Source organism: Sitophilus oryzae, unplaced genomic scaffold, assembly GCF_002938485.1.
Source record: "Sitophilus oryzae breed Bouriz unplaced genomic scaffold, Soryzae_2.0 scaffold_1396_pilon_pilon, whole genome shotgun sequence".
NCBI lineage: Eukaryota > Metazoa > Arthropoda > Insecta > Coleoptera > Curculionidae > Sitophilus > Sitophilus oryzae.
In genome coordinates, this window is record NW_022146055.1 from 9,555,120 (window position 1) to 9,581,030 (window position 25,911).

Sequence of the window (25,911 nt, forward strand, 5' to 3'; positions counted from 1 at the left end):
ATCGAGAGAATATCGTTTCCCCTCTCACGGATACCCCGTAGCTATAGAACGGACAGACGTACTGTATATTAGTTTTTATTTCTTATCAAGAAATATACCATCAACAAAGCCATCAAGCATAAAAAATGAACCATACTTTGATGACTTTATGATGAGGTTATATCTTTCTTTTTTAATTCTAGTGTTATTCATGTCCTTAAAGAAATGCAATTGCAAAATTTGAAAGAATGAAATTGTGATAATGACGACGAGACAAATATTTCTTTGGCAAATGATGGGTTGTTATCAGCTAGAAAAATGCGAACAAAAACTTAAAATCTTTGGGTTCCTATATAAAAAAGAATTAGAAAATCATCTCATGTTCCACTTCCAAAAGACACATATTTAAATATATTTCTTAGTTTGCAAAAAAAAGTTTTGCTACAAAATTCATTGAGCTTCAAAGGCTATACTATAAGAGATGTAGTGTTGTAGACCGGTGTCTCTGTTTAAAAACTGTAGTTGATGGTCGTTATCACGTATTTTTCGGGTACACTGTCTACATATATTTGCACAGAAAGATACTTTATTTTAATGAAATAATATTGCAGTTAAAGTCAGATACGAGTTATTGAATGCCTTGCTAAAAATGTAAAGGATGTTTTGCGGAAAAACTGCTTACAATACTTTGATTTTGCTAATCTGTATGGTACCTGTTTCATCTTTGAAAAAATTCTTACAGTTTTGAGGATGGTTTTAAACCATTCCTCTAGACCACACTCTAGACTTGGGCTGATATATGTCAAAAGTCCCCGATGATAGACGATGAGCTCGAGGAGTGGGGAGGAGTTAAATGTCAATTTTTTCACTTTTTTGCTTATATCTCGGATACTATGACATCTACCGAAAAACGCTCTATATATAAAATTAAAGCTGACAAAATTCTCTATAAAAATGATTCTATATTCATTTCCAGGACTTATGGTTTCCGAACTATGCCCTTCATAAATTTGGATACTAAATCAAAAATCCAAATCCGTACAAACACATTTCTTATCATTGCACGTTTTTCGTTCAAATAGCGTTGAAGAAGTACGATATCATGATTTTTTAAGTATTATGTATAACTTTTAGTAATATATACTGTGATTTTATAAATTTTAGGCGTGATGCATTCACATAAATCACTCTTTGACTGCGCAAATTATTTGTTAATACGGACAATGTTTACTGTTCATTTATTTTGCTTTATATTTTTGTGTAATTAAAAGAATCAAAACCGACTTCTTGGTTTTCGTATACTTTCTACAGTATTTGCAGCTGCGGTTATTGCTGTAGTATCCTTTTTTCCTATGTGCACTAGTACTGTCCAACAGAAGATAAAAAGGCACGATGCAATGAAGACTAGAAAGTTGACTTAAAGGACTCCTCAATATTATCATTATTAATATGAAAAGTTAAATGTAGACTTTAATTGCATTTTAAATGCGAAAATACAATATGAGAAATAGTGTTAATTTTGTCAACCATGCAGCTCTTAAAAGGTTAGACCTATGAAAAAAATGCATTCTTAATTTTATAGAGAATTTTCTCAGCTTCAATTTCCTTGGTATTTTTTCGTAGGTGTCATATTTTCCGAGATATAAGCTAAAAAGTCCTAAAAGTAACATTCAACCCCTACCCTCTACTCGAGGTTATCGTCTATCTTCGGGGACTTTTGACACATATCAGCCCAAGTCTAGAGGAATCATTTAAATCCATTTTCAAAACTGTGGGATTTTTTTCCACCGATTTCTCTAATTTGACTGGGCTATATTTAATGTTATTTTTTTTATAAATGTACATTTAGACTACAATGAAAAAATTACCTTATTTGTTCATTGTAAATCTCCAAGTAGCTCACTAACGCTAGGTACTTAACACCTGACGTAACTGATATAGCTTCGAAAATATGCTCGAATGCTCTGGATATAACGCCCTTTTGACTGGGATCTGGGCCTTTGATTCCTTCCATTGTGAACGATTTTCCACACCCTGTTTGTCCATAAACGAAAACGGTGGCATTGTAACCTTCTAGAACGCTCTAAAACGATCATTAAATTTCATTAATAATAAAATACGTAATTGTATTTAAAATACACGTATATGTCATTTCATACTAAGCGTACGAATCTAGGTCATGAAATCGGGTATTGAATTGGCATTTGTTCGATTTTTGTTTATAATTTGCGACAATTTGCAACTGTCCATAATATACCGGGTGCGTCTCTAAGGTAGTTCACCTGTATAACTATTTTATTTTTTCAGATTAAAATGAGATTTGTTATGTTAGTATGTGACATAAATTAAGACTAATTGACGTATTCAATTGTTTTTGGTCACTTTCTGTTTCACCGCAAATGACTACAACTTTTGATTTTTAAATGGCACCCTCCGTATATTTCTATTTTATTCGATAGAAAATGACACTCTGAATAGAATGACATATCATATGTCAACTTTTGACATTTTCGCATATTGTTTATTTGAAATTGAAACATGCAGTTCATAACGACAATTTGACTCGAAATACCAAGCGTGTGGTACCAAATTATTTGTAAAAAATGCATTTTCCATATATGCTAATGCGCCACCCTTGTTCCATTTGAAAAAATTGAGATATGATTAAAAATACAGTTTGGTCATTTTTTAACCGGCCAGGACAAGACACGAAAAACATTAGACGTTCAAATCTATTTTTGCAAGGCTCCTTTATTCAAAATTGGTGTTTTTAACACAGCCATGGCACTCTAGATTGAAATTTAAAATACAATTTTTTTAAGCAAAAATGTTAAAAATTGATATATGGGGATAAAAAATACATTCATAAATTTAATCTACAATGTAGAAAATATGTTTATAAAAATTACAAAACCGTCTTTCAACACATTTTTGAATAGAAGCACAATGTATGCCTGTGACATTTGAAGTTATATTTTTAGATTTTATAAACCTTATGTTATTTACCTTCATTTACGTTATTGTTTGTCCTAGATATTAGGATTAATTAGCAGATCGTTACTTAGGTGTAAGACAATTAAAAAACTATAATTTTATATTCTAAGAGAAAATTAAAACTAAAAAAAAATATGGGACGCGTAGGTGTCTCAATATCTCTTTAAATTTAATATCTCTATAATAGTAGTAATAATGAGTTAAAATATCAAAAATATTAAACAAAAATTTTAACAGGTAAATAAATAAACCTTTTCTTTTATTAAATGAATATTATATAAATAATTATATTATTTACACTTACCTGCAGTTTAAAATTTTGCAGTGATTGTCAAATTCCTATGGTGTAAATTTTTTAAGCGATTTACGTCTGGCTATTTTTGTAAATATTTATATTGATATCTATTACAGAAAATCATGAGCTCGTATGATTTATAAATTAGGTAATTAGGTTACTATTATTTTATTTATTTTATTATAATTTATAAAACTATTTATCATTGTAGAAATAAAGATTTTTGATTTAATTTGATTTTATATGTCATTTTACTCAAAGTGTCATTTTCTATCGTATAAAGTAGAAATATACCGAGGATTTCATTTAAAAATCAAAAGTTGTAGTCATTTCCGGCGAAACAGGAAGTGACCAAAAACAACTGAATACGTCAATCAATCCTAATTTATGTCATACACTAACATACCAAATCTCGTTTTTTTTATCTGAAAAAATAAAAAAAATATACAGGTGGGCCACTTTCGAGAGGCACTCGGTATAGGGTTTAAATTAATAAGTAAGAAAAAAGAACTATAGGAGTTGATTGGCTTTTTAAAAATGTACAGATGTTTTTATTTTTTTTAGTTTAACGTTTTTTTTTAACACAAAGGTAAATTGTACTTTCTGAATTTTTCTCTGTCTTCTGAATTTTCACTGTCTTGTCGGACAGAGTTTATTAAAAAGGGCATTAGTAAAGGTAATATGACTTCGTAAAATAAAGTACTAGGTAATTCACCACAATACACCAAAACACTTTCCTTATGCTTATGCATTGGACGCGCGTTTCGATAACCATGTTAGCATCATCAGCAGATGATTGAGACTAATGAATAAGTTAAGTGTTTTGATGTTTTGTGGTAGATTAGTGTTTTATTTTGCTGCTGTAACACCAAATGTTCCAACGCCCAACTGTAATGACTTCGAACAAAATCAAAAAATATTTTTTGCTTTTCCCAAAAGCGATTTTTTTGAAACTATAAACATGTTTTTTGGTATTGTTAGTAAACATGAAATGCATCAAATATTATGTTTACTTTGCATTCTTATATTCGCATAATTAAATACAAACACTTTTATGGGTGGAATAAAATTTAAACTAATGTTGAGTTTGCGTGACTAAAAACGTTACAAATACGGGAATATTTACGAAGTAATGTTTCGAGAATATCTAACTTTCGATATTTAGCATATTATTAAATATCCACACCTACACTATTTAAATATTGATTTTTATAATGCTATTAATCATATCTTCTCAGAAATTATACATACATACCGGATGCGTCTCAAAAGTGGCTCACCCCTATAACATTTTTATTTTTTCAGTTAAAAAAACAAGATTTGGTATGTTAGTATATGACATAAATTGGAATTGATTGACGTATTCAATTGTTTTTGGTCACTTCCTGTTTCACCGGAAATGACTACAATTTTGATTTTTAAATGGCACCCTCGGTATATTTCTACTTTATTCGATTGAAAATGATACTCTGAATAGAATGACATATAATATGTCAACTTTTGACATTTTCGCATATGGTTAATTTGAAATTATAACAATGCGGTTAACAACAAAAATTTGACTCGAAATACCAAGTATGTGGTATCAAATTACCTATTCATAAAAAATGCTTTTTCCAAATATACTATTAAGCCACCCTCATTCCATTTGAAAAAATTGAGATATGATTAAATATACGATTTTGGCATTTTTTAACCGGCCAATAACACTAAAAACATTAGATGATCAAATCTATTTTTCCAAGTCTCCTTGATTAAAAATTAATGTTTCTAACATAGCCATGGCACTCTAGATTGAAATTTAAATACGATTGAAAATGTCAAAAGTTGACTTATGATATGTCATTCTATTCAGAATGTCATTTTCTATCGAATAAAGTAAAAAAATACATTTTCTATTGAACAAAGTAGAAATATACCGAGGGTGCTATTTAAAAATCAAAAGTTGCAGTCATTTCCGGTGAAACAGGAAGTGACCAAAAACAATTGAATACGTCAATCAATACTAATTTATGACATATACTAACATACAAAATCTCGTTGATCTTAAAAAATAAAAAAGTTTATAGGGGTGAGCCACTTTTGAAACGCACCCGGTATAGAGTGATTCACAGTGATGGTAGATCGGTCAGCCCAAATTTTTTTGGTGTTACAGTGTTGCTGCTTCATTCGATAAAGAATAACATCTCTGATGTAAATGGAACATCATGGTACATTATTTCATTTTTGGAAACTACTTTCATATCACATAATTTTTCTATTATACTGTCCTATCTCTATCTCTAATAGTTTTTAATAAAAAAATATGTGACATGATTTGTAATAAGTATTATAAGCATAATTTCAGTATATTGAAATTTAAATTTCAGTTATATATTAAGCAATCAACATGTCTAAAATAACCGACTGGATGTCATACAGAGAGGTAAAAAATTTGATTTTTTTTTCAAACGCCACAAAAGTATTAATTTTTGCGACGTGATTGGCAATATAAAAAAGTCATTTTGGCGCCTATAGTCTGTCCAACGATAAGATTCTTGACAATGATAGATGTGTCTGTCATTTTAATTTCAAAGTAGTTTTTTTTATTTTACAAAAAAATAAGTTGGCACAATTGGAACGTATAATTAATATATTTAAATTTTGGTGACAAGTGATTACATCAAAATATTGTGAAAAAAAATGTATTAAATTGAAAAAATCTAATCTTGGTTAATTAACTTTAATCTTAATTTTTTTCTGCAGTACTAAATTTTATTATTTACCTATCGTGTAATGTTATTTTACAGATACTCCAGTTTTTGGTACCATATACGAGATAGTATACAACTTTATTTGTTGCTAATACAATTCTCTGGCCATAGCCTCTGGCAAACTGTTTTTCTGGCGGTCTCTGGGCACCGAATATTAACTGTAAACTATGGTCTGGGTCAACACTTAATTTTTCCTCGAGTTTCCTCCACTTAATTTTAAAAAACACGAAACACAAGTAACAACACAGTCCAAAATGCAAAATGCAAAATATTTATCATTTCTATTTGACACTTTATTTGACACAAAATTATAACCTATAATTTGGCAAGAGTTTGACAATTCTCAAAAATCTTATTTGGGTTGGCGTATTTAGTGGCGTTTGAAAAAAAAAATAGCATGTTGTATGAGGAGTAAAAATGACTTTTTGCCTTGGCTGTAAGATCAAAAGTACAACCTCGACACAAAAAATATCATTTTTACTACTAATAAAACAAGAAAAAAATCCTAGAAAATGAAGAAAATCGTTACTATGACATGTATATTTAAAAGTTAGAAGTATCAATTAAACTTTATTTGCCAAATCCCTATAATTGTTATAGTAAAGAAATTCTTGATAAGAAATTATAATAATGTAATTATTAGTCTTTAAAGGGATCTATTGAAGGAACCGGAATGTTTAGATATAGGGATATGATTCAAAGCAAATTTACTAGTCTTTTGCTTTTTTAAATAATACACATACCGTTTCAAATAACGAAAATTTGAGCAAGTTTATAAGAAAGAGAAATAAATATATTTTCTACCTCTGTCTATGTATTATATCTTTCACAATAGATCTGAAAGGTCGCGGTGATTAACTCCCCTCCTAAACATTCTACATTCTACATTATATCTTTCCATATGACTTCATTGTATTGTGTTCCATTTAATACCGTGCTGGCAACTGTTACTTTTGGGTCGGCATTTACATGTGTGGAAGTAAATCGCATAGGGATCTTATTAAGTCGGAGTGAGAGAAATGCGCCCCACCCATGCGACGCGCGACGGTGTGCTGTTGCGGCGTTGCCGATACGCCTTTCCCTATCAAGTAAAGTAAAATCACGATCGCAACCCGCTTATTTTTAAAATACTTTTTTTCAAGAGATAACTAGATAAAATTATTAGGTTTGTAATGTTTCTGAGCATCTGAAAGGGAAGGATATCGTTAGGCTGAATTTTTTTTATAACGAGAAAACGTCAGTAATCGCGATAATTTAAAAACTCAACTTTTTAACACATAACAGGCCATAACTCAAGAACCACTTTAGATATTGAAACTTTTTTTTATTTTCAAGATCGGATATTTTACAATATGTTTACATAAGAAACATTCGATAAGGTTGTTTTTTCCATTCAAAAATTGTAAACAATCCATCCATTTTTTTTAGAGCATAGCAATTTTCAGCAATCGTGTAATTTTTTTATTGATAAAGATTTTCACATACTGTCTACAAAGCAAATACAGCAAAAATATTAACAAAGTTCTTGAAAAAACTACAATCAATTATTTCTAATAGATTTCGAGATATCGATTTTTGAATTCAGAGTTCTAATAGCGCAACCACTATTGAGCACCCACTCAATTCCACTTATTTTTACCAAAAATGCAAGTGTTTCTAGCTTGCACTTAAAAAAATTCAAGCTATAGGGAAGATTACAACGACTCGTTAATAAATAAACAAATTAAGTATCACGAGACGTAATTAAATCGTAAAGCTGAACGCGTCTGTCTAGAACTTTAAGTACAACTTTAAGAATACACCTCTCCCTAGAACTTTAAGTACTGACAGAGGTATTGATTGGGTCGACCGGTCAACTGCGACAAATCACTTGTGTCTAGCCCTAGCAGGCAACTATTAAGCCCGACCAATCACGTTAGAGTTTTTGACAAACACAAATGAATTAACACCCTTCAAATAACCACGCTAACCAACCTGATTGGTCAAGCTTAATAGTTGACTGCTAGGGCTAGACACTTCTGACAAATCTGCTATATCCCCTTCCACGTCTCTTAGCGATGTGCACAGTTTCTCGATTTATTTCATACCTTTGGCGACGTGTTTACTGTCCTCTCTTTGTTGAGTACATTATAAACGCATTGTACTCTTCTTACATACGGAAATCTCGACCCTAGACTAACCTTTGCCAGCCCTTAGTATAACAAAATGCTACTATTTTTAAAATAAAGTAACAACACTGTAACTTTGAAAATAATCACCGGTTCTCCATAAGCATCTAAACTATCATTGACATGGAGACATGGAGTCATCCTGTATATTTAATATCGTATACTTACTTCAACTAAAGGATAACAAATATCATTGTATATAACTTCAGTGCAAGAACTTTGGTCGTATGAAGAATCAAATGTGAAGGTTTTAGGAAAAGCTGACCCATCTCCAGGGTCCCATATTTCAACTACTGGATTTTGAATTTTCACAACACACTAAAATGAAAATATATTACCTATCGTAGAAAATTCAGTAAATATAGGAACAATAAACCACTAATATTTTCTATGTGTTTGCACGTTAAAATAATAAATCACGTATATACAGGGTTGTTCACCACATACGACAGGGAGTATGGTAGCTAAACCATTAGATTTTTACAAATTGTAAGTTTTGGGTTCGTTGAAGGACTATTAGAGCTACAATTTAATTTTTTTTACAAGATACAGTGTCCCAAATAAGTAAAAATATTATAGTAGTATTTTTTTAATAGAACAACCTGTATATTGTTCTATTTTTGGATTCTACGATTGAAATAAAGGTAAATTTGATTAAGGTTTATCATTCTTAAACCATACCGTTTTTGAAATATTTTCAATTTTATGAAATTGCAGTAAAAATTTTAAGGCTTCATTTCTCCAAGGGTATCAAAGTTTTTAATACTAAATATTTACTGAAGATTATTTATTGATCAGATATTGTGTTGCAATAATAAAAATTTTACTACCTTATACAGAGTGTCCAAAAATTTATATTAAATAATTACTAGCTTTAAACGGCAATAACTTGTTTAATTTAAATGAAACACCCTGTATATTTTACGTGAATCAGATGCACAATGTAATTGTCTATCAAATTGTATTATACTATTTTTTACCCATCTCTTCAAGTTTTCGTAGAAAATGCATTTTCTTATAATTTAGACCTCATTTATCCTATACCTATGGAATATTGACATTTTATATTATTTATAAAGACATAACAAATTCTAAAAGAGTACAGATACTAATATTGTCAATATAGTTCGCTTATTTCATTAAAAAATAAAAAAAATGTTTAAATATATTTTGTTAAAAGGGACCAATTAATTAATATGATCCCAGTATTCAAACTACATTAATTTATTGTTTACGTTGATTAATAATAATTGCTCCAAATACTAAAAAACTGAATTTTGTGTGTGTATTAGACAGTGTGGTAAAAAGTAACACCTTATAAATTTTATTAGAATGCTTATTTATAAAAACAGAGACGTTAATTTTCATAACTTATTATTATCTTGATTTCTGACCCAAATCGACATTTATTTAGAATAATTTATTAATTAAAACAATTTAAAAATATGTAATTAACTAATTTTTAGTCGGAAGTAATGGTGGTATATTTAATTCGTATACTCTTTTACAAAGATTTAAATAGTTTTTTTTTATACCAATGGGCTTGCAATATTTACCACCTGTACACATATGTTGCTTTAAAAAAATCTGAAATGTCAATATTCCATGGGTATAGTGATAAATGAGGTCTAAATTATAAGAAAATGCATTTCTACGAAAACTTGAAGAGATAGGTAAAAATGGTATAATAAAATTTGATAGACAATTAAATTGTGCATCTGATTCATGTAAAATATACAGGGTGTTTTTTAACCATTTAAATTAAACAAGTTATTGCCATTTAAAGCTAGTTATTATTTAATATAAATTTTTGGACACTCTGTATAAGGTAGTAAAATTTTTATTATTGCAACACTATATTTCATCAATAAATAATCTTCAGTAAATATTTAGTATTAAAAACTTTGATACCCTTGGAGAAATGAAGCCTTAAAATTTTTACTGCAATTTCATAAAATTGAAAATATTTCAAAAACGGTAAGGTTTAAGTGTGATAAATCTTAACCAAATTTACCTTTATTTCAATCGCAGAATCGAAAAATAGAATAATATACAGGGTGTTCCATTTAAAAAAATACAACTATAATATTTTTTACTTATTAGGGACACTCTGTATCTAGTAAAAAAAAATTAAATTGTAGCTCTAATAGTCCTTCAACAAACCCAAAACTTACAATTTGTAAAAATCTAATCGTTTAGCTACAATACTCCGTGTCGTATGTGGTGAACAACCCTGTATAATTTATAATACCATACGATAAAAAAAACGGCGTCAAAAACGGCTGGGGAATGACAATCGATGATAATTTTGGCGAGGTCAAGCCCTAGACCTTATTATTTGGCCAGTACCAAATGCGCTTATTGCCAGTTAGCCTTAAGAAGCTTGTAATTTATTTTTATATTGAGTAAAAATTATTTTTAAATAGTGTAGTTTAAAATACAAGAAATAACTATTTTTTGTAAATATGTGTATATAATCTTTCTAAAATTAGTGTTAATTTTGGCACGTTTTATGTCAATTTTTGTAAATAACGTCTAGAGATTGACCTAGCCAAAATTATCAATTGTCATTACCCAGCCGTCTTTGACGCTATTTTTTTTTCGATCATACGTTACTATTTCTAATATGATATTAATTAAAGATTAAGGCTATATTTATAAATTATTAATACAATATCTAGCATTTTAAGGAATAAATATCACTCAGATACTTTTTCTAAATAACTTACTTTGCAATTTGTTTCTGTTTCCCTTTTGTTCATAGGCCGACATCTTACTATAACTTTGACATTCTCCGCCATGTTAAATACTTTATTTCAGGTATCATCCAACATCATAAATCTGAAACAAAAATAATTGGTAAGTGGGTGCATAATTTTAAGATATATGATTATCACTTTGTTAATATATGATTATATAAATAAACTTACATAAATAATTTCATCTAAAAAACAAATTATATAGGTTGAATTGGTGCTTTAGGTCATTATACTAGAGTGTTTTGAGGTACTTGAATAAATGACTATTAGAGTAACAATTTTTCTATTTTCAAGATATATGGACATAAACTTTAATAAAATTCCCTTAATTTTATTTTTTTTTGTATACGAGAGAAAATTGCTAATAGACCAAAAGGGGATATAGTGATATACTCGACAGCTTGGCCGCTTTAAGGAGCATCACCATGCAATCAGTGAGATCGAAAACTGTGATGGAATGCCGAGAAGCACTGTCCTGGCTGCGTCGGGGCGAGGCTACTCTGTGCTGGGTGCCAGGCCACAGCAATGTGGTGGGCAATCAAGAAGCAGACAGACTCGCCAAAGACGGAGCCAGGAGATTTCGTTATTACGTTATTACCCACCACTTGTGAGGATCAACACACTGAAGGAGGTTGAAGGAACTGCCATCAAAGCCAAGCAGCAAGAGAGGTGGCAACACCGTGAGGACTGCGCTACAGCTCGAAGACTATGGCCAGTGGTAGATAGCAAAAAGACAAAACAATTACTAGAGCACAAAAAGGACCTAGTACGCATAATTGTAAGTGTCGTCACTGGAAACTGTCCCACGGGGGTAAACCTCGTGAGATGGAAAATTTCCGACGACGACTACTGCAGAGAATGCGGAGAGGAAGAAGAAACCATAGAGCACCTGCTGTGCGACTGTCCGGCACTGGAATACCGACGCTTTAAAACTTTAGGGCAAGGTTTTTTGGAGGGACTAGAGGAAGCAGCAGAAGCCAACATCAGCGACATCGGGAACTTTGCAAAGAGCTGGAAGTGCTTTAACTCAAAGAAAGAATGAGAGGAAGGTTTGGTAAAACAATACAGGGGTATCGCAATGGGCCCAAGGCCTTCGAGTAAGGGATCAAATATGATCCCAAACCCCAGCAACATAACCTAACCTACTTAATTTTAATGGTAAAAAACTAAAAATGTAATAATATATAAGGTATTCCCTCTAAAAAATACAAATTTATCTTTTTTTATGTATTTGGTGTATTCAAACTTCAAACGGCAAACTTATAACAATCAATAAAATTCATTGATAAATTAAATTATAACATGCATCTGGTTTATCTCATGACTTGATTATAATAACTTACAATTGCTTTTTAAAAAAATATTTTTTTTTAAATTTTTATTTTTTAACTATGTAAAAAAATCTCCATAGTTTAAATTAAAACATCTATCGATTTTGTCAACAAATTAGCTTTAAGTGGCATTTTTTGTCTTGCCTTTCGCCGTGGTTCAAGCTATAAAAAGGAAATTACTTCGTAGTAATCTTGACGTTCATCGTCTGAATGAATTCTTGAACGATTTGCATTTGGAAACACGCAAAATTCAATTTATTTACATTTTCTTAGTAGAAGAGTGAACTCATAAGTAATTTTAGCACCTTATAAAAAATATTGACAGTCTAAAAGTATTGATATTTTTAAAATATTAATTGGGTATGTAATTCACAACGCCAATGTTTAGATATGAACATAGAAAGAGTACAGTTAAAATAAAATAATATAAATAATTATAAATTATAGCGATCTAATAATGGATGATATTTTTATATTTAATTCTACTCTTTTTTGTTTAGTTGAATTAATTGTTGTCTTAATAATCCAGTAAAATTGTATATAAAAAAATTACGGGCAAGCTGATTTTTTCAGAGTTTGTCAGTCTTCTGACTGAGTGTAAAATTAACAATTTTATTAAGCCATAATGTCAAAAGTAATGTCAGAGTGTCATTTTCTATCGAATAATGTAGAAATATACCGAGGGTGCCATTTAAAAATCAAAAGTTGCAGTCATTTCCGGTGAAACAGGAAGTGACCAAAAAGAATTGAATACGTCAATCAATCCTAATTTATGTCATATACTAACATACCAATTCTCGTTTTTGTATCTGAAAAAATAAAAAAGTTATAGGGGGTGAGCCACTTTTGAGACGCACCCGGTATAGGTCCCTACGGTAGTACAATATGATCGAAAAATAGCGGTGTCAGAGATGACTATGAAATGAAGATCACTGTAATTTTATGTAAAATTATATGGCAAATGTCATCAATAGTCATTTTCAAGCTAAATAGACGCCGTTTTTGTCGATCATACGGTAGATTCTCAATGTAATTGTTCTATTTTATTAGGTATAATCATTGTGAAAACGACACTAAAATTTCTATTAAGCTTTATGGTTTAATAGAAAACACAAAATTTGCCAAATTAAATAAGAGTTGGTAATAAACTACCCAGTTGTATTTTCTTGGTTAAATCTTAGTGTAATATAAAAAACAGGTCAGATTACAACGTTCCAAACCAGAACATTGGAGTGTGTCATTAAACAGGGAACCCACAAAACTAAAACACAACTAAAAGAAAGTAAGCACGCACTTGACCGACTTTTCTAAATTTCCCTCACTGAGATTTATTCAGTTTTCATGTTCAACTTTTGCAAGCGGGCGTACGTAATAATTTGTGAAAGAATTCTTGGAATGGATATGGAATTTTTTATCGCCTGACTGAAGGTAGGGAATTTCTTTTTTAGGTTACAACTTAATGTATAATAGATTTTAAGAATAATATTATTAATATGGGACAATGATTATAATTAAACAAAATATACTAAAACTCTTTATTTAAACCACAGATTATACTATAAGTATACAGATAAAAATCTTTTCCCTAATTCGTGGTGTGAAAATTGTTTTTTATGACGATAAGCAAACGAGTAAAATTTCCTGTGCACAAAAATAAGCTCGCGTTTAAACAGCGTAATAACTGGGCCGGTCAGGCGTTGTGCACAATTTTAGAGGCCATAAGTGGGCGTGCTATGTGCGCAAACTAGTAACCTAACTAGTGCGCGATTGCGAAAATTGGAAACACGAAAAACAATGCTTTTGACAATTTATAATGGGTTTAAACTTTAAACTTAACGTTTCGCTCTAATCCTGTCATCATCAGGAGTTGTCTAAAATTGTTCACACAGTTTACATTCCCCTCTCCCCCCATTCAAAACAGAAATTGCACATTTTCTTCAAAACTTAGAAGAGGTTATGGACAAATTTGAACTTAAAATGTGGAAAATGGGTTCATGTATTTTGTACAGGAGCTGATCGCCCCCAAGGACATGTTTGCGATTTATGCAACTGTTAAGTTATATTTTAATTAAATGTTTTTCAATTTTACGTTCTTGTTCAGAAAGTTAATAATTTTTTTTTTACCTTAGTATTTTATTGTTTAAACATGTTTAATTTCCCTAAAATGGTTATACGTAGGTATTTATTTTTTTTGCAAACTGCTCGGTAAACTGATATAAAATTTACTGAGCGGCGCGGCGTTACACTTTATAGACGGAGAGCTGGCTACATAAAAAACCTTATTATCGTTACATGGCTAATATTTCTAGTGAAGTATCCTTTTGTGTAGCCATTATGAAAGAGTCATTTCTGTCAGCGCGATCCCGGGGCTTAAAGCGGGAGCGGCCAATCGAAAGGGTGAAGTTTTGACGCTAAAAATATTATAAGGTACACGAGTTATCATTGCCAATTGGCTTTTATTTATTATTAAGAAACGTGGAAAATTATTGGCAGGTATTTTCCTCGTGGCTGAAATGCCGACAGGCAACGCGAAAGAGGCATGAAATTTTGACAAAAAAAAATCTACAACCTAGTCGCATACATGCATGCCGATTGGCGGAATATCATATTTATTTATTTAAAAATCCGTATGCAAAAGAGCAGACAAAAAAAACCGTGGCTCAATCAGCGGTAGACAGTTATCAAAAGCGCGATATTTCTCTTCAGAGTGAGTCTACTACAGGGTGACTTGAATAAGTGGAAATATTTTCAGGGCTGGCAAATCTCGATAAAAGAAACCTATTTTTTCTTTATCGTTTTTTCAAATCAAAAGTCCAAAATCACCGAGTTATTAAAGTTTGAAAATTTAAAAATACATTAGTATTTAGATAGATTTATTTTTAAATAATTTTGTGAGTCACCTGTATTTTTTCTGTATTTGCATTCATTCTTTTAGTGTCGTAACCCTAGAGTAAAGCCGTAAGCATGATATATTAAGAAATTATACCGCGGGTAAATTTGCGGTGAACAGGCAGTTCTAAAAAGTTTTTTAAAATATACAGGAAAATTTAAAACATCTTCTTTTGCAAAAAAAACTTGTATAAGTGTTTTCAACATAATACATGTAAGTCTACAAAAATTTTACGGTGCAGATATCGATTAAGAGGAAGACTCGTTTGCGAGAGCGAGGATCTGCAGCACGATATGTCAGATAAAAATAGTGAGACAGAATAGTAAATGTATGATATATAATAAAATTATATAAGGATTCTTGCCACTTAACTGCTTATATAGAAATTTAATTCTACGCTGTGTTTGTCATAATGTGGATCAACCTGCTCCCAAGCAGTTAAGTGGCAAGAATCCTTATATAATTTTATTATATACCTATACTGCAAGAAATTCGTTTTCTATTGTATGATATATGTTATTGAAATAATAAAAAAAATATATTTATAATAAACTCGTATACATTATTTATCTATAGTTAAATGGATGAGGTGGCGACCGTTCCCGGAAAGCTCAAGGGAATATCGCGCTTTTGATAACTGTCTGCCGCTGATTTAGCCACGATCTTTTTGTCTCCCTTTTTGCATACGGATTTTAAAATAAATAAATATGACATTCCATCAATCATTCATGTGTACCATAATTTTATTTTTCAAAATTGCATGCCTCTTTCGCGCTAATACTCGAGTACCGTCAGTAACAACCAAAAATAAAGAATTTTTCTACCTACTTACAACCTCCAACAATCTGTTGTTAAGACAACCAGTCTACCATACATATGTGTCACATTTTCAATAAATTGTCCACCGATTTGGACATTTTTACTTTATTTTCTATTCTTAGATTATTCTTTGGATTCTCTTAGATTATTCCTTAACTTTATTTTGTATTTTCTATTATATAAGTGTAACTGTAGTATGGCATGTAATTCTTAGCTGCTTATCAATTGTTACTGTGTTTATTATATGTCTAATAAATGGGTAGTTATACCTGTTAGACTGTATGCTAAATAAATAAATAAATAAAATAAATAAAAATTCTGATTTCTAAAAGAAATGGAATTCTTCACATGTTATTATCAAAAATTGATTTGTCTATACACGTATCTATATCTTTTACATTGATTTTGTCAGCATACATTAAATAAGTGTCAAGGTTAATATTAAGTACGATACGGGAAATGGAGTATCAAAACCTATTTTTTCAATATATTGATTAATATTTTATTGTATTTTTTTGCAGCATTCGGTTCAAAATAAGTGTTCATATTTTCATAGTTTGCTTATTTATATTGATTTAGGCATTCTCAATATCTTCTTATTATCTCTATCTCTATATTTTTAAATAATAAAAAGTACAAAGTACAACTTAGTGTTAAATAAGTTAGGTATTTAAACTGTACAGGTAACTAAGAGTAACACAAATTTAAAATGACAAGAACGGATTTTTCTCAAAATGTCAATAATAAAAAATGTTTCCTCTTGTAAAGACAATCCGGGTACATACTGTATGTTAGTTAGTAAAAAAACTTAATTATAAATTAAAATATATATATCGAAAAAATAAGAAAATGAAATTATTGGAAAAGCTTCATTTTTTCTATAGTAATTTGTAGATTACTAAATTAACATCAATGTTAAAAAATAACAAGAGCAGAAGCTTGTATCAATTATTTTAAGAAAGTGTCATTCGTAAATCAATAAATTATGAAAGAATTCCTTGTCGCTTCCAAGTATAATACTAATATCTCTTTATAATATCATAACAAAAATAACTCTAGAAACCTTTTTTTCTAATTTAATATTCAAAAATGGTTAGTCAAGTTTGTAACCTTGAATGTTTTAATATTTATGGAAATTGTCAATAGTTAGTATAGATAGTTAATTTTTTGTTACAATATAGGTATCAAAAATATATTTTTTATTATTGAAAATATACACTGATACATTGATTAACAACAACAGAGGTTGTTTTTTAAAGAAAAAAATGTAAAATTATATTTTTTTATGGGTGCGAAATCTTCATCTACTCTTCTTGAAGAATTAATGGTATTTTGTTGGTTAAGTAAGTTTATATAAAGATCTCCTGAGTTTTTCTCAGTGGATCTACAGTTATTAATAACAAATTTAATAACACTGTATTTTTAATAGTTTAAATAAGTAATAAACATAATTTTGGTTATATACCGGGAGCGTCTCAAAAGTGGCTCGCCCCCTATAACTTTTTTATTTTTTCAGATAAAAAAAACGAGACTTGGTATGTTAGTATATGACATAAATTAGGGTTGATTGACGTATTCAATTGTTTTTGGTCGCTTCCTGTTTCACCGGAAATGACTACGACTTTTGATTTTTAAATGGCACCCTCGGTATATATTTACTTTATTCGATAGAAAATGACACTCTGAATAAAATGACATATCATATGTCAACTTTTGACATTCTCGCTTAAAACAAAATTAAATTTTAAAATTCAATCTAGAGTGCCATGGTTATGTTAAAAACACTAATTCTTAATTATGGAGCCTTGAAAAAATAGATTTGATTGTGTAATGTTTTTAGTGTCTTGTCTTGGCCAGTTAGAAAATGTTAAAATCGTATTTTTAATCATATCTCAATTTTTTCAAATGGAACGAGGGTGGCTAATTAACATATTTGGAAAAAGCATTTTTTTACGAATAATTTGGTACCACACACTTGGTATTTCAAAGAGTCAAAAAAAAATTTTCGTTACGAACCTCAAGTTATAATTTCAAATAAACCAAATACGAAAATGTCAAAAGTTGACATATGATATGTCATTCTATTCAGAATTTTATTTTCTATCGAATAAAGTAAAAAAGTACCGAGAGTGCCATTTAAAAATCAAAAGTTGTAGTCATTTCCGGTGAAAGAGGAAGTGACCGAAAACAATTGAATACGTCAATCAATCCTAATTTATGTCATATACTAACATACCAAATCTCGTTTTTTTAACTGTAAAAATAAAAAAGTTATAGGGGTGAGCCACTTTTGAGACGCACCCGGTATTATAAATAATCTGAGCATTATAATGGTATTTCAGAAATTATAAATAGCAGACTAGAAGTTCCTTAAAGATTAATACATATTTTAGAATACGAGTTTATTATATCTCTTTAAGGAGCTGTTATAATATATTGTAATAGCTTAACATAATGCAGTTAAAAAAATAAAATACTTCATTATATGTATAAAAGTAATATTCTAAAAAAATGGTAATCATATACTAAAAAATTATGAAAAAATGTTCCTACTTAAAATACTAGCAATTTTAAAAAGCTTTACCACTATTTCAAACATTTTTAATACTTTTGGCCTAAATGCAATAGTAAAAAATAAATATATAAACTCCAAGGAGTTTAAAGCACTAATAGTTATATCACCCAGTTATTAAATTATATTCCTTTAAACTCGAATGCACATTTCAAACTTATTATTGTGTCATGCTCAATGTAGGTTAACGATTATAAATCATCAGGTGAACCACATTAGACAGCTAGCTGTATGAAAAATTATTATTATATACATAAGTGTATTCACATGCCATGCATGCTATTAACTGGAAATAGGTCGAATCGCATTATCATTAGATGACCTAAATCTATCAGAATTTTTTTATTTAAAAAATATCTACAGGTAAAAATGTATATATGCAACGAAATATTTATTCCCCGCTCTGTAATATGTATAGTTTTATCATTTATTGAAAATAAAAATACGCTAATTTATCTGATTTATAAGTGATATTTTTTTAAGTTAAAATCGAAATTTGGTATGTTAGTATATGACATAAATTAGAACTGATTGACGTATTCATTTGTTTTCGGTCACTTTCTGTTTCACCGAAAATGACTGCAACTTCTGATTTTTAAATGGCACTCTCGGTATTTTTTTACTTTATTCGATAGAAAATGAGGGTGCATCCATACCATCCTAGAAAAAGAGGAACGGCGCGGCGTATCGGCGTAACGACCTTGAATAGATTTCAAACAATTCTATTGGCTGAAATTTTTGACAGATGAATTTTCGAAAAATTTCAGCCAATAGAATTGCTGGAAATCGATCCAAGTACGCTGATACACCGTTCCGCTTTTTCTAGGATGATGTGGATGCACCCTGACACTCTGAATAGAATGACATATCATATGTCAATTTTTGACATTCTTACTTTAAAAAATCGTACTACAAATTTAAATCTAGAGTGCCATCATTGTGTTAAGAAACACTAATTCTTAATCAAGGCGCCTTGGAAAAATAGATTCGATCGGCTAATGTATTTCGTATTTTGTCCTGGCCGGTTAGAAGATGACCAAGTCGTATTTTTAATCATATCCCAATTTTTTCAAATGGAACGAGGGTGGCTCATTAGCATATTTGGACAAATCATTTTTTAGTAATAATTTGGTAGCACACACTTGGTATTTCGAGTCAAACTATCTTTACATTTATAGCCATGGCAAGCTATTTTTATTAACTGAAAATGGCAAAAGTTGACATATGATATGTCATTCTATTAAGAATGTCACTTCGGCTTCCTATCAAACGAAGTAAAAAAATCAGAGCGTATCTTTTAAAAATAAAAAGTTGTAGCCTTTTCCGGGAAACAGTAAGTGATCGACATTTGGATACGTCAGTCAATCCTAATTTATGTAATATACTCAAAATCAAAACTCGTTTTATAATCTAAAAAAATAAAAAAGTTATAGAGGTGAGCTACTTTTTAGAAACACCCGGTATACTCTAATACATATGTATTTAATCAAGTCATAAAATAAAATTAAGAACATGTTCATATTACTCTACTTCATTTATCAGTTCATTATTTTTAATATATTACGCGTATACAGGGTCCGGCAATAGTGCGTCGGGCATCTGTAGCTCCTAGAATAAAAAACTTGACAATTTTGTTTAAGTGCAGACCTAAAGTATGTACCAGGATGTATTTCCGGAAAATATTTTAACTTCTATAGGGTGGCTCAAAAAAGTGTGAGTGGATCTGGATGTTTTTTTTTAATGGAACACCCTGTATGTTATTGCATTTTTGACTTCCTTTCAGATCATTTTACATAATCCTAAGATATGAGTAAATCTATTTCGATAGTTTCGAGAGATATCGTTTTTTAGAGATATTAAAAAATAAATCAAAAATATATATTTTTCAACCCTCCTAAAAAAAATATTAAAAATACAAGAACTGCTCTGAAATCAAAACTATATTAGATATTTACTTTAGATGGTCTGTTCTTACTTTGCTATAAATATGGTAATCGTAAATCATACAGGATGTTCAATATTTTACGCCAAACTTTCAAAAATGTAAAATAATTTTTCTTGTTTTTTTTTTAAATGGAACACCCGGTATATTATTTTTTTATTTTTTTTATTTGATGGAGAATTAAAAAATAAACATTTTTTGTATTTAAAGTATTTCAAAATTTTTAATGGTTTTCCGGATACATGCAGTATTATTTCATATGGCATTCAATGATAAAATACGAGAGAAAAATCATTGGGTGGCTTTGATAAAAATTTACTGTGGAAAATGCTATATGAAATACAAAACCGAGAATATCTGCGAAACCGTTAAAAATTTTGAAACATTCTAAATGCAAAAAATGTTCATTTTTTAATTCTCCATCTTGAGAAAAATATTATACAGGGTGTCCCATCTGAAAAAAAAACAAAGAAAAATTCTTTTTTATTTTAGAAAGTTTGGCGTAGAATTTTGAACATCCTATATGATTTACGATTTCCATATTTATAGCAAAGTAAGTACAGACCACTGGCAATTGCCCAGTAGCAAAGCCAAACCCGAGACAAGACAAGTACAGACCATCTAAAGTGAATATCTAATATAGTTTTGATTTCAGGACAGTTCTTGTATTATTAATAATTTTTTAAGAAAGGCTAAAAATATAATTTGTATTTATTTATTAATATCTCTGAAATTATCGAAATATATTTACTCTTGTCTTAGGATTATATAAAGTGATCTGAAAGGAAGCCAAAAATGCAATAATATACAGGGTGTTCCATTTAAAAAAATCATCCCGATCAACTCACACTTTTTTGAGCCACCCTATAGAAGTTAAAATATTTTCCTGAAATACATCCTAGTATATACTTTAGGTTTGCACTTAAACAAAATTCCCAAGTTTTTTTATTCTAGGAGCTACAGATGCCCGGCGCACTATTGCCGGACCCTGTATAATGTTTACTTAAATTTTGCGGAAAGTAAACTTTATGCTAATAATAATTTATTTTATTACAGTTGAGGGTTGGAACCTTTGGTGTTACACAGCAAAATAAAAACACTAAATCACCACAATACACCAAAACACTTTTACTTTTACACTGGACGCGCGTTTCGCTAACCATGTTAGCATCATCAGTAGATGATTATAAACTAATAATATTATTATAATATTACTAATGATAATAATCATCTGCTGATGATGATAACATGGTTAACGAAATGCGCGTCCAGTGTAAAAGTAAAAGTGTTTTGGTGTATTGTGGTGATTTAGTATTTTTATTTTGCAATAATTTATTTATTAAAAAAGCTTCAATAAACAATTAATAGAATAAAATAACGAAATGATACAGGCTATTTTTTAAATAAGTCAATAAACACTTTTTTTTAAATTGATCTACTTCCAGTCAGTTAATTATTCATTAACTTACTTGAGCATTCGATATTCCAGTTGCCGATCAATTTATCGATAAAATAAATATCCCAGTTGCATTTAGACCGTTTAACATCGACCACTATAGAAACAGAACAAGTGTCCGACACTTTCTACAACTGCGGTCTCCGCAATACTGGCCACTACTGACCAATGGTCGACGAATTGACCCTCAGTTAGAAACATTCGTATATTCGATATCGAGACGCATACCACAGGCGTCTAAATCAATTCCAATAGAAAATAGAAAAGGATATAATAATTCGTAGGACACGTAATTTTATTTAAGGGTTAAATTCGAACGGCCTTATAAAATGGAAATATTTTGAATATTAACAGAATGAATCAATAAAATGCAATTAGAATAATATCTATAATTGAAAAATATAATATATAAATACATATAGTATTAAGTCTTATAATATTAATTTTAGGATATATCTATACCGGGTGCGTCTCAAAAGTGTCTCACCTTTGTGGCAACTTTTTTTATTTTTTGAGATAAAAAACGAGATTTGGTATGTTAGTTTTTAGTGATGGGCATTACGATTCTTTTTAGCGAATCGAACCACACGATTTAATTTCTCCATATTTCAATCGACACCTACGATTCGTTCATTTGAACGAACCACATGCACAATTTACGTTTCATAAAAACAAGATCATAACTGGCACTACTGGCGATAATTTGGTAGGACAATTACTTAAGGGACCAGAAAAAGAAATATGGGTACAGTTCTTTCATTAGTTTTCAACACTTTGTTTGACACTGGCGTAATTGGATTGATTATTTTACCAATATAATATTAAGTTATCAATCCAATTTATATATACTATTTATTAAAGACTTCTTAATACCAATTTAATATTTTAGAACCATATTTTAATTCCGATTTTTTAATAATCATAATAAATATATAGTAGGTATATAATACCACATGATCGACAAAAAAATGGCGTCCAGTTGGCTTGGAAATGAACATGATGAACATCAATGATATTCTCCATATAATTTTACATATAAAATGACCGCGATCTTCATTTTATAACCATCGCTGACGCCGTTATTTTATCACATTGAGCAGAGGCCAACAATATTTATTTGGAGTTGCATAAAAACACGATTTCGTCTCTTAGTCCGACATTTAATAGTCGGTAATATTATTTTAACAAAAATATTAATGTGAAAATTAAATACCTTACAGATACTCCCGTAGGTACTATCGTACTAAGCACAGTATAAATTTTTTTTTTCTTGTAAATAACTTTCTTATCGTTTGCATTTTATGCCCATGATGTTTGTTTAGGGCTTTTGTTCAAGTCTAAATATTAGTGCCTGCATTTATGCCTATATCACCAATATATAGGCGCCGCGCCGTAGAAACAAACGATCGCATTTTGTGATCCGATTCAATTCTCACGATTCTTTTTTACGGCTCATCGTTCAAATGTTATAGATCGGTGCTGGCCACGATTCAATGAATCGAATCTCACGATTCGTTTTTAATACTCGTTCAATCTTTGCCCACCTCTATTAGTTTATCATACCAAATCAGACCAAATGACATATTCAATACCAAAGTTCAATACCATGATTTAGGATTGATTGACGTCAGTTGACGTATTCAATTATTTTCGGTCACTTCCTGTTTCACCGGAAACGACTTGGGAAATGACTACTGGTGGGTTCATACAGCCAAATAAAATAAAATAAGAATAAAATCAAATGAGAATGGAGAAAGTGAATTTTTAAAGACATTCGGGCACCAAGCGATTTATAAGCATCTAAAAGCTCATTAACCAATTGTTCGTGAAGTTCGCATCCTTATTGTTTCCCAAAAATCCCCCCTCACTACACTAACAAATGAGGTCCATGCTCTGAGTTCCTGCCAGTGGTAAGCGTGTTCAGAAATTTGTGTCGTCCAACAATTTCCTGATTTGTGGTCCAATAAAATAAGAAGTCTTTATCTTTTAACTTCTTGTTTTATTTTATGTGAAAGACGGCTTTGCGCACGCTTAATTCATAACCTACAAATATTTTCAGTTTGGATTTAATTTATTTTTTTAATTTCACATAAGTATGAATGTATAATATAGTAGGCAACGAATAAATAAATATACTATAAATAGTAAAATTACATATAAACAACCCGGTTGAAGTTAACTTTTATCCAGCCTCATCGTTCTGCGTATGAGCAAATATATATTTCTTATTTTATTTTATTTGCCTGTATGAACGCACACAAATAAAATTCCTTATTTCTTATTTTATTTTATTCTTATTTTATTTTATTTGGCTGTATGAACCCACCATACAACTTTTTGATTTTTAAATGACACCATTGGTTTTTTTTGCTTCATTTGATAGAAAATCACATTTTCAATTAAAAAAAAGGTAATGGTGTGCTGCCATTTTATACCTGTTGTAGTTGATTCTATCCGGTGGCTGACCTTGATTTTCATAGTTTGCTGCATTTGATCATCGATACTACGCAAGCGCACATCGTCGAGGGTGCCAAATTGCCGTTTATTTTCGAATTATTTGCAGTTAAAATCTTTTTCGAGTGTTAATCAATAATAATACAAATTCTATAATTAATTTTATAATTTCAGATTAAGCCATTGATATCAAAATTAAGGTAAGAAGAATATGAATCCTGAATTGAAGGGATAATGAAGATTGTGAAATGAAAGTATTATGAATATATAAAAGTTGTAATAATGATAACATTTATTATATATATTTACATTAGAATTAAAAATTATCATTTACGGATTTTTTTTTTTAATGGTTTTAAACTTATTAGAATTATTTAATTTCTAGTTATTTACAGGCAACAATAGTTTTGATTATATATATTGATGTATTGAAGTACTACCATGACGAGTCTTATAGAACAATATACACGTCAATGAGATAGAGGTAACATTTTACCTATATAATATAATATATTTTGATTATAATGTTTGTATCATAATTTCTTAAAAATATAGTGGATTAATAGCAATTTTTAGACATATATTTTATCGAAGAGTGTGTTGATAAGACTAAAATAAGCTGAATAAGCTTTATGTTTTATCTTTTTCTCTTTAGAAGGGAGATGGTTTGTGTCGTAGAATACATTACAGTATTTAATATCGTGTACTTTGATATTCTTTTCTTAAAATAATGTAATTTCTTGTTTCCTATAATGCCAAATCTTGACAATATGGTGAAGGTTGAGTTTTGATCTTGAATTAGTTTTGTCCTTTTATCAAAGATAATTCTACTACTTGTGTTAACTATAATATTCTTTGGTTTTATACCTATGTTTATACAAGACCAAATTAAGACTTAGTTAGTTTGTGATTTATATTAAGACATTTTCTTATAATATTTGTTATGTCTTAATCTTAATACTATATTATGCTTTTGTCTGGAAAATAAATGTTAAAAATATCTTACTTTTTTATCCTATTCCATATCCTTCCATTAGAAAAAATATGGTTTTATAAATCATATATGCTAAGAAAATCACATAAATTACTTGTAAGGTAAGAATAGAGAAATCATAAGGTAGCAGAAAAATAAATCTACCTAGAATTAAACAAGGTAACTGTTAATTAATGTTGCTGAAGCTGATTGTACATTTTTAATTACGGAGGCTGAAAAGGTCGTTTAGGGAGCCTCCGTAGTTTTGATGTAATGTTATTAAAAACCTATTATGAACATGACATGGAGCTACAGCATTTAAAAAATTAAAAAAAAAACTTGGACACGTCCCTTTTATATTTGCCTGAATTTTTAATAAAACACCAATACGTAGCATAATTATCTAGAGCAATTAGATTAATTATGGGAATCTAGAGTTTTATTTCTATATCTTTTTTATTGACTATGAAAATACATATGTAAGCGTTCACGTGTTGTGCGAAATATTAAAATAATATACCGCGTA

The 25,911-nt window shown here is 29.7% G+C and overlaps 1 protein-coding gene across 4 annotated transcripts in view; it reads right to left on the reverse strand.

Annotated features, from left to right (window-relative positions):
- LOC115876006 (osmotic avoidance abnormal protein 3) overlaps positions 1–22,105 on the reverse strand; it is a 38,523-nt gene extending 16,418 nt beyond the window's left edge. For all 4 annotated transcript variants that reach the window (XM_030891667.1, XM_030891666.1, XM_030891665.1 and 1 more), the window contains exons 1-4: positions 21,972–22,105; positions 10,919–11,030; positions 8,358–8,507; positions 1,848–2,062 (exon numbers count right to left, since the gene is read on the reverse strand). In XM_030891667.1, coding sequence (XP_030747527.1) covers positions 1,848–2,062; positions 8,358–8,507; positions 10,919–10,990 — 437 coding nt within the window. In that variant the 5' untranslated portion in view covers positions 10,991–11,030; positions 21,972–22,105. The remainder of the gene's footprint in view (positions 1–1,847; positions 2,063–8,357; positions 8,508–10,918; positions 11,031–21,971) is intronic.
- Positions 22,106–25,911: the final 3,806 nt, after the last annotated feature.